At 47.3% G+C, this 15,278-nt stretch overlaps 1 protein-coding gene across 47 annotated transcripts in view; it reads right to left on the reverse strand.

Annotated features, from left to right (window-relative positions):
• Positions 1-15,278, reverse strand: part of mask (multiple ankyrin repeats single KH domain) — a 174,340-nt gene that overhangs the window by 124,851 nt on the left and 34,211 nt on the right. For all 47 annotated transcript variants that reach the window (XM_077650400.1, XM_077650398.1, XM_077650393.1 and 44 more), the window contains 2 exons: positions 9,264-9,408; positions 8,712-8,945 (listed from right to left, as the gene is read on the reverse strand). In XM_077650400.1, the coding sequence (XP_077506526.1) occupies positions 8,712-8,945; positions 9,264-9,408 (379 nt within the window). The remainder of the gene's footprint in view (positions 1-8,711; positions 8,946-9,263; positions 9,409-15,278) is intronic.

Raw genomic sequence — 15,278 nt, forward strand, 5'->3', positions numbered from 1 at the left:
CGTTCAAGCAAAGTTCGTAGGAGTAATGCTTTGGCCGACCTATCTCCTCTGCTTCGGCAGTGATGACGCTGCACGCACCAGACGCCGCTTCGGAACCTCCCATCCCAGATATTACCAAAGAATACGTCGCGTGTCGCGCGCTTAAATAACAGAGGGACGCTGGCCTCCCTCGCTACAGAATATTCTGGGCTGTTACACGGGAGTTTTCAACGGCAGTCCAGCTGAACTGTCAGTAGAGTTCGACTGAGATCGGGAATACCAGCTGAACGGCCAACCTGATAAGTGGTAAGGCGGCGACTATAATAATGACGTCCAACGGACCGAAAAACGACCCCCCTCACTGGATTGTCTCGCCTCAGTGTGCTTCGGCATGCGCAAATTTCTACCGCAAAGCAAAAATACACAAAACGGAAAAATATATACACGACGATCGTGGCAATAAAAAAATGCATACGCTGCTTTTGTTTACTATTTTCAGTTCGCGCTAGATGCGAGTCGTGTGGTTCGACCGAGTTCCATCTGAACGCGAAGTGTTCGTGGAACAGCAGGCGATTCCAGTTCCGAGTTGAACGCCAGTTGAAATCCCTAACTGGCGGTTAACTGAACTGCCGTTGAAAACGCCATTCGTTGTGACCTGCCAAATTGAATCCAGCTGTGGCCTCAGGAAATAGCCCGGCTACGCATACGCTCATCAACGAGCCTTTGACACCGCGGTGTCCGAGCGCTGCTTGGCTCGGAACCACGCTCGCACCAGAAAATTACAAAGCCACGTCATCAGAAAGTCTGCCCGCTATATTCCGAGCCATGGCAAAGCGTGCCGGCACAAGCAAGTTTTGCGTAACGGCGTCGCTCGCGGGCGACCAAATGCGCCCTGATCGTCGCTAGGCCTAGCCTGTTACACGTCGAAGCGGCCAACGGGCGGCCCTTCGGAACCGGCCAGCGCTGTAATTGCGGTTTCCAGTAGGCGCTAGGTAAACCACACCGGGCAGCAGCAGAGGGAAAAATTTGCTTGTATCCCGGTTGTCGCTTCTACCAGCCATTCGGCATTCGCCAACTATACTCGAAAACTATATCACCGACACTTCTCTACCTCAGGGCCTATAATTTCCGCGAACAACACACCAGCGCATTTTTCTGTCGTCGCGGGCGGGAAGCAGGCTGGTTCTACTTCCGACACATGGGTCGCAAATACGATTTTCTCGGCCTAAAAACGGACAGCCTAGTTGGATGCAGTACGTACGGCGGTTCCGCTTGGCGGCTTGGTCCAACTCACTGCTTCCTCCGACTAAAGCTTGGAGAAACTCTTCGGCGCTGGCCTGCAATTCCCGCACGTAGTACTCCATACACGCTTTGCTCAAGCTGCACCGCGCACTTGCTAGGTGTTCGGGGCCAGTACGAAGAACACGGGGGTTACTGGTTCCAGCAGGAAACCCTGCTGGTTCTGTGCAGCAGCCAATGGTACAGCGCCAACACCACTTGCTGCTTTTCTATTGGCCCAACCCCTCCCAAAACAAAACAAAATTTTTTGAGGGAGGGAAATGACGCAATAACTGTCTCGCATATCTCGATGGACACCAGAACCGCGCAGTAAAATAAGGGGTAAAGGAAGGAGTGAAAGAGGTGCCGTGGTAGCGGTCTCCGGAATTATTTGAAAATTTTTTTGGGGGGGGAAAGGAACCGGCACAGTATCTGTCTCGTAGATCGTTGGTCACCTGAACCGCGCCGTAAGGGAAGGAATAAAGGAGGGAGTGAAAGAAGTGCCGTGGCTCTATAGAGGGCTCCGGAATAATTTCGACCACCTGGGGATCTTTAACGCGCACTGGCATCGCACAGCACGCGGGCGCCTGCTGCGTTTCACCTCCGTCGAAAACCGACGCCGCGGTCGGGTTCGACCTCGTTGCTTTTCTACTGGACCAACTGGTTCCAGCAGAAACTTACTGGTCCCACTTTCTCTATTGTTTGATTAATAATGACGTTCACTATATTTCGCTATGCACCCCATATTTTTGAGTAATCTTTTTTTCTCGCCAGCGAGGGGTGCGAGTTGGCGGCGACGTACAGGAGGTTACACACGGTAAACAGTGTGTTCAAAACTAATTTTACTATTTTTTTTTTTGAAAACGTGAAACGCCGTACGCTAATGCCGCTTTTGCACGTTGGTAATGCGGCCACGCGGACACAAATTGGGGTAATAATTGTCCCCATAAATTCAGTAATTAACTAAAATTAAGTTTTTATTGGCTGAAGTTAGCGTGGATGTTTATATTGAGAACTTGGAGGCAGTTGCTCGCGCCTGTGTCCTGAGATGCGCGCGTATAAAATTTCGTCCCAGTTCGTCTAATTAGGCATGCGCGACGGCGGCTCTCGGCGTGAAGCGCCTCCCTCGCGTGACGCAGCTGTTGCGTGTGGCCTTACAAGAGCGTGCAGCGAGCGGATGACTTTTCGTTCTGGACCAGGATTTCCCTTCTTGGCGATCGAAACCGATGAACCACTGTTGAGTGGGCGATAAGGGAGGGCTATTTCTTTAAGCGATCGCATCCACAGCCCGTAGAAAGACGCGATGCCGCTCGCTGCCCACTCCAGCAAGGCGGAGTGCCATACGCAACAGGTACTAGGTAGCATCTTGCATTTGAACATCACATACGGGCGCAGTTCGTGCCGTCAACCAAAGCACATAACATGACTGTGCAGCCCAGCTTGGCATTTCCACCAGTCAGCACGCTGACTAATTTGGAACCCTTTTTTTACTATGGTCATGTGTCCATCGGCATCTGTGTCCTGATTAGCATTTCCCACCTGAGACAGCAAATAGCCGTGCTCCTTCCCAAGTGCGGTGACAGATCACTGACATTTCAGCAATTTTTCCTCGTAGGCATCAGGAAGCCGCCACCACATGGCTGTTCGTCGCTGCATAGAAAATCCACGTCTTCGCATGAAAACTTGCCTGGAATGTTCATTTCCGGGCCCAAATTCAGGACTTCCATTTGCTCCATCTCAGTTGAAACAGCGTGGCCACGACGTCTCTGCTCCTCAATGAACTCGGCAAGCTGCGTCTCCAGGTGGGGGTAACACTCACCTGCCCCGGCTCGTTGTTTCAAGACTTTTTTCTTCCTCCAGTCGCGAATGCAAGACTCGTCGACGTCATGCTGTGTCGCAGCAGCTCCGTTGCCGATTTCTTCGGCAGTGGCTATAATCTTTAGCCTCTCTTTCGCTGTGAAACACTGCCACCGAGTCGCACTCATGACGCCAAAACAAAGCAGGCAAACAGTGCAAACTGAGGTGTAGCACATGAAACAGCGCCTGACACTAAGCTCAACAACGCTGGCTGAATGAATAAAACGTGGCCAATGGACCGACCCTCTCTATTTTACTTTCTATGGCTGGGCTTCAAGGCTATTTTCAAGGCGTGCTTTGTGTGCTCCTGGCACGTTTCCGCACCTATCTGCAATTTTTTGTAAAAATACCGAATATTTCTTGCCCTAGATAGTTTTAAAAAACCGAGTCCTCGAGCGCGGCCCTTTAAATTGACGACAAATCACGCCCGATTTCCGCGGCGCGCAAGGCCTCATTGTCAAAGCCGGCCTTCTCTACGGCCCGGCGCCGACGAAGGCGGAAACCGCGGCAGCAACGGAGCGGTGCGGTGTTCGAATCAAAACAGGCGCCGGACACCGGAAAACCAATTGGAATGGGCGCTCGCTGCTCCCACGTGACTATACGTCCCCCCCCCCTTTTTTTTTCCTCTCCCGCGCGAAAAAAAAAAAAAAAGCGCAGCTGCGCGGTGGGAGGCCGGCTCCGAAGAACATTCTGGTGAAAGTCGTCGTCTGCTTGACTCTGGTTTGTTTGCCCCTTATCATAGAAACAACGACGCGGTCCTGCGAGCTCTGGCAAAAGTTTGGATTTAGTTTCAATAACTATGCGCAGTTTTGCTGCAGAACACCGCGAATACGGCACTAAAACTAATGGATACGAATATAGCAACCTAATATTAAAGCGGTACAGAAATGCACACTGCAGCAAAATTATTCTGGCCAGTCAGCGAAATCAAGTTATCTAGGGTGATAATGAAGTTTGTTATCAATATAGGAATGTTCGTACAACCATTCAAGGATCAATCTTTAAAAAAATTCTCAAAGAAAACGAGCGGAATTAAAAATATACTGCATAACTGTGGTGCTACAAGTGAGCGCACCAGATTTTCGCTTATCGTATATCCCGCGTCCATTGCGGACACAAAACTCAGTCGGAGAGTCGTTTAGCTGGAACGCCTCGTAAATGAAATAAAACAGTCATCCGCTCTCTGTTCCTTGGCAGCGGGCGTGCATCTCACGACAAAGAAAGAAAAAAATTTCGTGCCCGGGCACCCACGCACCCGCGACGCTCTCCAGCGCCATCTCTCGCTTGCAGCAAGTAAGCTCGAGCTGCGACTGGTGCGTTCTCCGTGGGGCGGGGCTCCGTCGCTCCAGCGACAACGGAAACGTTGAGCAGGGCGCAGCGGCACCGGCCCCCCGATTTCGCGAAGAAACCGGCCCAAAAAGAGCCCCCTTCGTCGGCTGCGGGCGCAACGGAGCAAGGGAAAAACCGGCTGTCACATTCTCACAGCCGGACTTTAATAGTCAAGCAGCAACACTATGGTGTGCGGGGTTGCAATAAAAATATCCACGAAAAAACGCGCAGCGCGAGTTCCTATTGGCCAGTTAGGGCACGTGACCATCGGCTCATATGGAGTCGGTGGCCACGGGCGTCCGAACAAGACGCCATTTTGTCGAGGCTTCTCGCCATGCCTGGAGGCCCGACGAAGTTCAGCTCGAAGAACCGCTACGGGCGGCGGCGAAAGAGAACAAAAATGTGCGCAAATGAATCAAATCCATGGGAACGCACGACGGATGCCTGGCGACCCGATGCGGACTCGGAATCGCCGCCAGACTTCAACGCTTCGCCGGCTCCGCAGGCCTGCGTCGACAGCACGTTTCTTTTTTTTTTTTTTTCGGCGACTCCGGCCGCCTAAAGGCTGGTTCACATGCAAGCGATTGAGCGGCGCGTCGCAGCGAAAATTTGCAACTTGTTGGAACCGCCGCTCACCGCAACGACGACTCGAAGCAGGTTTTTCCGCCGCAGGATTCGCTTGCATGTGAAACAGCCTTAAGAATCGCACCCAGCGAGTGAGTGCCCGCTAAAAGGCTGGACTCGACGCCTGCCACAGAAAAGAAGCCCCAGTGCTTTCAGGCAAGTACCGCGGAAGCGTCGGTCGTTTTGGATCGTGCCGCAGTGTTGTGACGCGCAAAACGTGCCGTGGTTCCGTCAAGTCAGTGCGGGGCGACCATGACTACGGCCTCGCTAAGTTAGTGTTCGTTTGCGAGACCTGCGGTGAAGTTGCCTCAGAATGGAGCTCGCGGAGGGTGGACACCGAAAAGCGATGCAACCCCTTCGAAATTAACATACTCCTGGGACGAGCAATGCTTTCGACTGGGAGCAGCCACGAACCATATATTTACCACTATGGGATTATCCGACCGCGGCATGCACAAGAAAACGTTGAGGCCCGCTGTCGCGCGAGCGGCAGAGGCCGCTATGGAGCAGAGCGCGCGCGAAGTAGCGAAGCTTTATCGAGAATTGTGCTTTCGTATGTTGACGCGGGGCCACTCTTCACACAGGCGGCGGTGCCGTCATTCAACTAATTACAGGATACGTGCTCGACTTCGTAGTTCTGAGCAGTTTTTGCCTGGGGTGCGAAGTTGGCCTGAAACCTGGCACAATGCATAATGAAGAATGGAAAGGAAAACACCGGCTCCAAAAAAAAAAAAAAACTGGCTGCAGTTCAGGGCAAATGGCGGTAGAGGCAGGCCTGATTTTATTTCAAAGGTCCATTGAAAAACACAACCTTCAATACACTACTGTCCTCCGTGTGGAAACAGCCGTACCTATGATGCAATTACCCAGGCTGAAGTATATGGTTTTGTGCAAGTTCGAAAAGAGGACTGCATTAATCACGTTAAAAAAAGGATGGAAACTGCACTGAGAAACCTGAAGCAAAAGCACAGAACTGAAGATGGACGAAACCTAGAAAGGAAAGGCCGACTCACATCAGATCTCATCACAAAGATGAGAGTGTACTATGGCCGTGCACTCAAATCCCACGGAGGTGACGTGGACGCCATGAAGAGGGCAGTAATGGCTACATATTGCCACATCAACTGATGAGAAGCATGACCATTCACTATGCCCAGCTGGTGAAGAGTTGTGGTGCCGGCATAATGCTGCGAAAGCAAAGGGAGAGCCAGTCCCTAAGCACAAATACAATTTGCCAAAGGATGTCGCCACGGCTCTTTTGCCAGTCTATCAGCGGCTTTCTAAAAGGAAGCTGCTTGAAAGGTGTTCTCGAGGAAAAACCCAACTCCACTGAGAGTTTTCACTCAATCATTTGGAGTCTTGTGCGCAAAACACAGCACTCTTCGCTTTTTGCTGTCGAAGCAGCGGTTGCTGTGGCAGTGTTACGCTTTAGCACAGGGAGCGAACTAAGCACAAACCTGCCAAAAACTGGACTCAAGAGGACTCGAGAGAGAGACTTACGCGGCAGTCGCATGTCCAGCAAGAAGCAGCGCATTGCAGTTTCACATCTACTGAAGAAAGGTGTCAAGCGCAAACACCAGGACTCCATGCACCCGTATTATCCTCCTGGGGCGTATTGAGTGCTTTTGGCAGGATTTTTTAAACTTCCCAGTGAGTAGAAATGTAAAACGTGTTTCTCCATTTTCTCAAAATCAAAATATTGATTTGATACGTGCTTGGAGGTGTGATATCTCTGGTTCTACTTATGCTATTGCTATAATTCTTTTTGCACCAGAAACATACTCTATATATATATGGAGTGCAAAATCATAAATTTGTGGTACTTTATCAGAAATCTTTTTAAAAATTACATGTTTCCTTGAGTGTCCAGATAGCTATTTGTAAACTTTGACAAACTCTAACTTCGGTTACAATGGGACCAGGACATTAAAACTTGATTTTTGCATTCCATGTGTGTTCTAGAATAATTTGACAGGTCATTTTTCATTGTAACACCTGTAGTTTTACAGGCAGCTCACCTCCAAACAAAAAACACAAAGTGCTCAATACCTTCAAAACTAGATTACTTATAGAAAATCTATATGCATATTTAAAATCACAGAAAACTACAAAACCGTGCAACTGTCATAAAAATCTGCCAGTAAATCAAAAAAAGACCAGGGTCCACCCAAACACCTATCCTTTATAAGCGGCACCAATGTGTACTGTCAAGCAGATTGCGGCAAAGGCCTTAAAGCCGAGTGCCATAAAAAGTTAACAGTAGGAAGACTGATTCGCTTGGCGCCATCCGCATTTTAAAAAAAAAAGTTCTGAATGCAGGAGATTTTCGTTCATGCGCATTGCAGCACATGGTCGTCATGAAATTTGCAGATGTACCATCTGGCATGTTAACTCACAGGTGTCGCAACATGCCCAATCCTTTTGGAGCTTTTGCCTTGTATACAACACACGGAGGTGGCATCGCGGTGCATGAGAGCGCGAGTGGCTCTTTGTCGTAAGCGGCTCCTTGCTTTAAGTGCCTTGATCCCATAGCTGAACCCCTTAAGCAACCTGAAACCAGGCTCGAAAACAGAAATTTCAAACCGAAACTCCAAGAGAGTTTACTTGTCACAATCATCAGATATTAAAACAAAGGACCACAATCAGTACACTGAACATTACAAAATATGTTTAAAAACACAGCAAATACACATAAGAGTGGCATAATCAGTTTTACGGATTCAAGTAACTTTACCCATCCTTGACTTAGAAAAAACTGTGCTGGCCGCAATGTGTTGTAAGCTGGGGTCCAAGATGACGGCTGACTGATGTAGACCGCTTTGCTGGCTCAGCTTTGCCCCACTGGGGTAAACACTGCCACCGCTGTCTCGGAACATTAGTTCCATAGAGTCTTGCATCGCCTTGGACCCCCTTGCAGACTTAGATAGCCAGGCTTGTCATAAGCTGACTACCATTTCTGGCTCATGATGAGTCCAGGTTATCCAGTGCTTTCTGGTTCTCTGTGCCCGGTTCACGGCAAGTAGGGCTTGTCCAAAGCATTTTTTTTTGGTCTGCCAATAGACGGCAGCATGGGTACACAATGCCCATTTTAGAACCATTTAAAAAACAAAAAATGTGTCCATTGGGAGATCAGGTTTGCTTTTATGGGGTTTAACATCCCAAAGAGACTCAGGCTAGGAGGGACACCATAGTACACGGGCCTCGAGCATTTCGCCTCCATCGAAATGCGACTGCCGCGGCCAGACCAAACCATTGGGAGATTAAATCAATTGGATGCCTGTTTCTACTTTTTACTAATGATTAACACAGCGGTATGGAACACGAACACCAGAAGACGTGCAAGACAGGGGGGGCGCTGAGCTTTTGGAAACTACTATAAATTTTAAGTGCGCAGCAGCCATTATACCAGTATTCACTTTTGCATTACAAACATTAATCCCGTGGCAAGTGCAGCATCAGTCAAAGTTACATGTCATTTGTCCGAGGCTCAAGCCATAAGGCACGGACTGAAGCGGGAATACAGATGCCAGCACTCTCTCCAGACCTGTCATGGGTTGGCTCTCACTACAGCTAGCTCTCTGCCATTCACTGCATTGCTAAAGCGAAAGCAAAGAGTACAACCAGTGAGGAGTTGATGAGCGTACCCTTGTAGCAGGCGAGAGTGAGCGCAGACTCCTTGAACTCATTGGAGTGGGTGTTGATGGAGGCGCCAGCAGCTACCAGAACACGGGCTGTGGACACGTGGCCAGCAGAGGCAGCCTCCATGAGGGGTGTGTGGCCATTCTCATTGTGCTCCTCGAGGTTGGCCCCTGCCTCCACTAAGGCTCGAGCCGCAGCCTCGTGGCCCCCCAGGCAGGCAAACATCAGCGGCGTGTGCCCTGCACCAGCACAGCCCTCCTCAATGTCAAGGCGGCTCAAAGGCCAAGATTCGACCATAGAATGTATTTTGTGCACAGCATGCAGTCCCACTTGCGATGAGGCTCAAAACAGTTTCGGCATAGACGAGACAAAGCCTTGCTGTAGACTACAAGTCATGCGGCAAGCAGTGAAGCTAGGTTTTAAGGGACCTGGATTTCAGCATACACAACCAGGTGGACACCGATGTGCAATGCCTGCTGTGCCACCCTCCACCACCCTGACAGCTGTTTGAACATCCCCAAGAAAGCACACAAACTAGACAGAAAGAGAATGCATGCCTTGTGCTGTCTGTGCGTTAACATCAGCTCCGTGCTCTATGAGTAGCCGGACGATGTCAACGTGGCCCGCAGTGGCCGCCTCCATCAGCGGGGTCATATCCTTGAGGCCTCGGTCCTCCACGTTGGCACGCATCGCCAGAAGCAACTGCAAGTTAAGCACAACACGGCTCAAGCTCCTTGAAGCGAACCTGTCTTGAGGGGACCCAAAATTTCAACTGAACGTAACATTTGTACACTGCAAGAGCACTAACACTTGCCATTGCCTGGGGGCAAATCTGAATGACTAGAACAAAGCAGAGTTTGGTGGCGGGTTCATCAAAACTCTTGTGGTAGATGCTGCTGGCATTATACAGAGAGCACTTTGATGGTTCGGAAAAGAAGGGACACTGATCCTATGATGCCGAAAGCTTATTTGACTGAGCACTTAACCAGAGACAAGGGCTGTGAAAAGGGAAAGACTTAATCTCCCATATAATATTACGCTAATACTATGCAGCACATTTTCGCATGCTTGATTGAGTACGTCCAAGCATGCGTCGCATGCATCCTTTTTGAGAGTGCACTGTGCATAGATGAAATTTCTCATTGTAAATTCCCCTGGTTCATGTGGAGATTGTAGTCGACCAATTGAAATGTTGAGCAAGAGCTTGGACTTCTTACCCACATCTGCCCACAAAAATGAAATTTTTGCGTTAGGGCCAGCAGTCCAACTCCAAATCTTGCCAAGACCGATCCCTGGAAGTGTTCAACTGGCTGAAACAGCTGAAAGATGCTATCGTGCTGAGCTGCAACAAAAAGCCTGGAGTGCAGTTGCACCACCTTTCCTGGTTTTCCTTGAATAGAGAAGGCCTGGCTCTTGCTGCTATGTATGATTTGTCCTAATAAAATTTGCAAAATGTTTACACTCTACTCTGTAATGCACTGAACTCTGTGAAAGCTGTCACCATGATGCTGGGTTGTCTTTTGCTAATGCCTAAGACCTACAGACCTTGTGGCAACCTGGACTACTGTGATCATGTGACTGGTCACATGACCGGATGTGAACAGTTTATGCTGCTAATCTGCTGGGGAGGGCTTCATATAACAGCTTTCACTGTAAAATCATCACCTGATCACGATGAAATTGTGAAAATGAGTCTTCATGGACAAAAAAAAATGACTGGTCACTAGCCTTGTGCACAGCCACTACACAAGTGCTGCTAAGTTTAGTGTCTCACTTTAAGGCATTCCATAAGCAATGTTTCAGAACCACTCCCCATATCAAGAGGATTTCATTACCGACATAGTTATCACTATCTTAGCAGTTAGTCCAACTATATTCTGCACTGCAAATAAGCGCCACAGCTGCTCTGGCCAACTGGCGAATGCTTCCAGGGATCAATTAAAAAGTCACATAGTCAGCTACAGAATAATCCACTCTGTGTACATATCTTCAGTTGCCAAAGCTGCCATTCCCTTGTCACCCATATGGCTGCAAGATTCATAACACCACTGATTTTAGTACTGAATATGCATGAATAGCTATGAGCCAAAGACCAGCTCTGCGCGTGCTTTGAATTGAATGCTAAGTATGCATGTGCCGCTTGCCCACTTATGACTGCAGCTGCAATGAAGCTCACTATTTGCATGCTGCATTTCTGCACAGTGCTCAAGCCAATCCAACTCATCCACTTTTCGCGAAATCAACGTGAAATTCAGGCCAAATCGAAACCCTTGAAGTGGGGAAAAAAAAATTTCATATTGAGCACGACCGTACGTGTCCTGCAGTGAAGACAGTTTGGCAGTGCCTGCACTTTTTACACTCCTCTCAAACAAATTTTATTCGAATTAAAATTTCTAGATTACAAGCAATGAAGTTGGTGTGTATAGTGAGTCATCTCGCATTTTTATCTGGAGGGCCTTGATTCTTAATTTAGGTTTGAATCTCAAGAAAAAATCACTTTTTGCATGCAATTATTGCTAAAAGTACCTCGTTTAACAATGCTTATTCTTAACGTAAGTTACAGCAATGGGTGAAAGTAGAAAAAAAATTATTGTGGCTGAAATGGTAACGTTTATGTAAAAAATTTTACAGTGCCACACTTTTTTTCTTATTAAACCAAGAAAATGTGGAAAATTCTTGCATGACTTCATTAACAAAATCAGATTAAAGAACAATGCGAGTGAAATATTCTAAAATAATATTTGTTATTGTATCTTGTTTCACATTTTATTTTACAATTTTTAACTCCAACCAACTTTTGCTTCTTTGCGGAAACTTCAAAGAGTGCTCATGCGATGAGCAAAAAATTTGGAGAGAAATGCTTCATTCAAATTCTATTCACCGAATTGCCAACTAACCGAATTTTTGTAAAGAGAATCAGCGGTGGTCGCTTTTGCAGTCTGGGATGTTTCAAGTGGAATGACCCAAAACTATGTTACAAGATATCAGTTTGCTGCCAACAAGCGTTGATATAGAGCTTCTGTAACAAGTTGGGCTGCTGAATACTGAGCAGCTGATTCCTATGGTGCACCATCCTAGTGATTATGTTAATACAAAATAAAAAGCTGAATTATCTGTATTATGTGGACTTGCAGAGTCCTATTCTTGCACAAGTAATAGCAGAAAAAGCCAGAGAAAAGTATGACGCTGAACTGGATTGGTTTCCACTACTCTCATAAATTCTCTGCAGTACTATGGAAGGTAGAAGATCCCCTTCATGAGTGCACATAAAACTTGTTCCTCCGCGCCTGGCCTTCTGCTCGCGGCGTACACAGATATGGTTAGAAAAGAGTATAAATCAATGCTGTGTACGTATCCTAAGCGTAAGTATGCTTACGTACGCTAAGCGCAAGCATTTTGCGGGATGTTACACCATTTGTCACATTTGCAAATTTAGTTCAGCGTATGTAAACGGAGACTCAACGATAAAACATCCTATTGGCGCCATTTGGTTTAGAACAGGTACTATTTCTGTCAACAAACCAACGCTTAGGCCTAGAAGTGGCAGATTCGTCACTCTACATAAAAAATAAAGCAAATTTATCTCTCAGACATTTTGTTACAGGGAATATTAGATAAAAGTGAAAGCCGGTGCCCCATTTATGGCCACTGAACATACTGAAAATGGCAGTAACAACGACGAATCCAGTCTGAAGCGAGGGGTTCTACTGCGAAGGGCGCTATCATATTAGAATGATATTTTTGCTAATTAGCATCCACGAGCACTAAATCTCCGTAAATGGCATACATAACATGAGCATATGGTAAGGCTCAATTTTAAATAGCGTTTGGCACATGTACACTATGAAGCATGCTATTCTTTTAGCGTACACTATCTGCAGCATCAGAATGACGCTTCAGCACTCATTGCAGCTTTGGTAGTCTGCAAGGAACTACTGAGAGGGAGTATAAAGCGCACTTGTTCTGTCAACAAAGGCGCAAGCCATCTATACGACATCCTATCACAAGAAACTGCAGGTGCTCACACATGCTGCAATGGCAGAAGGTTGTAAGTGACCACGGCCATCTACAGGGGGGTTTCACTTGGAAGTCACCCCACAAGGAGCACTAGGCAATTGGCGGGCCATACACTATGTTCACGGTCGTTTCTGTGACGCCACAGCCAACAACAGCTATTCATCGCTTACAATCTGCGACCCGCAACAGCCTTTCACGTCTGGACGTAAATAATCTTTACCAGTCCTGCAAAAGTATGCAACTCAATGGATGTGCTCGTCGTCTGAGGAGAGCAGAAAAGGCTGGATACCTTGAAATGTTCAACTTGCATCAACCCTTACGACTACGGAGATGCTGACAAGATGCATGATGCAAGACTGCTTGAACGAGCTGAAGTTGTGAATGTCAGCCTGTCCTATAAAAGGTAAACTGCAAATGTGGGGTTTAACGTCCAGAAACAACACATGCTAGAGTTTTTAAACACAAGATGAAATTAAAGCGCACAAATCTGAGAAAGCGCGCAACTTCTTGACAAGCAGATGAGGCCAGGAGCCATGCTTAAGTGCGCCAATGGCCAGCGTGCCTTTGTCGGACAGGTAAGTGGCACCATGTTTCGCATAGCTGACCTAAACTGCCATCTGCTTACAAGTGACAAGCTACAACTAAATCTAGCAGAATTGCTGCATATCACTGTCGTGCAAAACCTCAATTCCAGGTCGTGCGCGTTCAAAGTATTGCACACTGCAACTGTCAAGATGGCAAAACCTTGTAGCTGGGTCTGCCGTTCACGTTACGAATGCGTAACATTTTTCTCTACTGCTTTGTTACACAAATAAAGCAGCCAAGGCACATCACTTTTCAGCTAGAACAGTGCCAGCAAAGCTTTAGTAGTTCACAGACTACATACAGCCCCTGAAAATATCCACTGCTGCGGCAAAGGTTTGGAATTCCAGAATTTATGTGCTGTTTCACCACAATAAGTACTGCATGGTACGTTCTCAACATATGTCAAAAGCAAGACATTGTATTCCTTAGTGTGGTGCATGCAGCCAGCCAATTTAGCTGTCGAGTTGCGATGCAAGACTGGCTGCAAAACTGCAACAGTGGACAGACAGCACGATTATGTCGTGGTGCGAAACAGAAAAGTAACATGGATGCATTTACCATGCAAAAAATGCCAAGTGTCGCTACCGATACAATACGGGTACCCTGCGGTGAACTGGACATTAAGCAGGCCAGCGTGAATAAATGACCAATATTATGGTGCACTAGTCTCAATGATGCTCATACAGCCTGGGAGAGCTCAGCCTCAGTGAAACCCTCTTACACACAGACTCGCAACATGCCCAAACCAGAGTAGACACTAATACACATAAAGCGACTGCTTCCACAGCAGCGCTGTTTTTACACGCTCACGAGCCAACCACACAAGTCTGGAAACAGTCACCATGTGCCTGTAGCTTCCATTCTACAGCAAGTTGCCCGAGTACAGATGTAAATGGAAAAGTGCAGCAGTCAGAAGTTTGCTTCGGTTTGGCTTATGAGGGTTTAACATCCCAAAGCGACTCGGGCTATGAGGGTTGCCGTAGTGAAGGGCTTCAGAAATTTCGACCACCTGCGGTTCTTCAACAGCCACAGCCGAGAGCCATAACCACTGAGCCTCCATGGTGGCTACAGCAGTCAGAAGTGTTTTACACGAAATATCTGTACCTCCTCTGCTTGACAAAAGAAAAGCTTTTTCAGGACTTTTTACATATGAGAAGTGCACAAATTTCTTCACCATCATGACATTCTAGGAAACAGCAGCAGAAGCAAGACTACACAAAGATGTATCAAAGCAGATGTGCGTGAATTTTCATTTTAGAACATTCTGGATCAAGAAAATCCACAATTATGAATAATTCAGAAGCAGGAAAATTTGCTGCAAACAACTATGCTGAAGCGTAAACTTTTTGCAACAGCTTTAAAGCATCTTTCACAACACCTTACAGCCCTCAATCTTTTTTTTAAGCCCTCAATCTTTTTTTTACATGGGTGAAGCCACACAAAACAACTCATTAGGCCACAGAGATAGGCCCATTTCACATGATCTGACTAGAACGAAAATATGCAGTGTAATCGATGATTCCACAATGCGATTTGGTCTGTGCTTCCACATGCAACGCGTAACCAGCGAATTCGGTTGGAGGGACAGGTAAGGTTGCTTATGTTTGCATAGTCAATGCATGATTAAACGCTGCAGAAACGCTACATGGAATGTGCCGATGATGCTATGATCAGTGTACTTTTAGATGGAAGGCAATATTTTGCATGCTTTGATCAGAATACAGTTTTGCTTCCGCCGCGGCAACAGCTCTCACGTGACCCCACATAGCAAGCAGTCTCAGCGCTCCCCATTGGTCAGTCACAGAGCAAACACACTGATGCTGCGACTGAATTTCAACCGGACAGAACTCGACTGCAAGCCATCTGAGGCTAGACCAAATGGCCCTACCCAGTCACAGAGCGTCAAAATTCGCAGCATCGCAGGTGCCAATAGCATGCATGTGAAACGTGCTTTTCACATTAAAACCTTT

The sequence above is a fragment of the Amblyomma americanum genome, chromosome 1, assembly GCF_052857255.1.
Source record: "Amblyomma americanum isolate KBUSLIRL-KWMA chromosome 1, ASM5285725v1, whole genome shotgun sequence".
NCBI classification, from domain to species: Eukaryota; Metazoa; Arthropoda; class Arachnida; order Ixodida; family Ixodidae; genus Amblyomma; species Amblyomma americanum.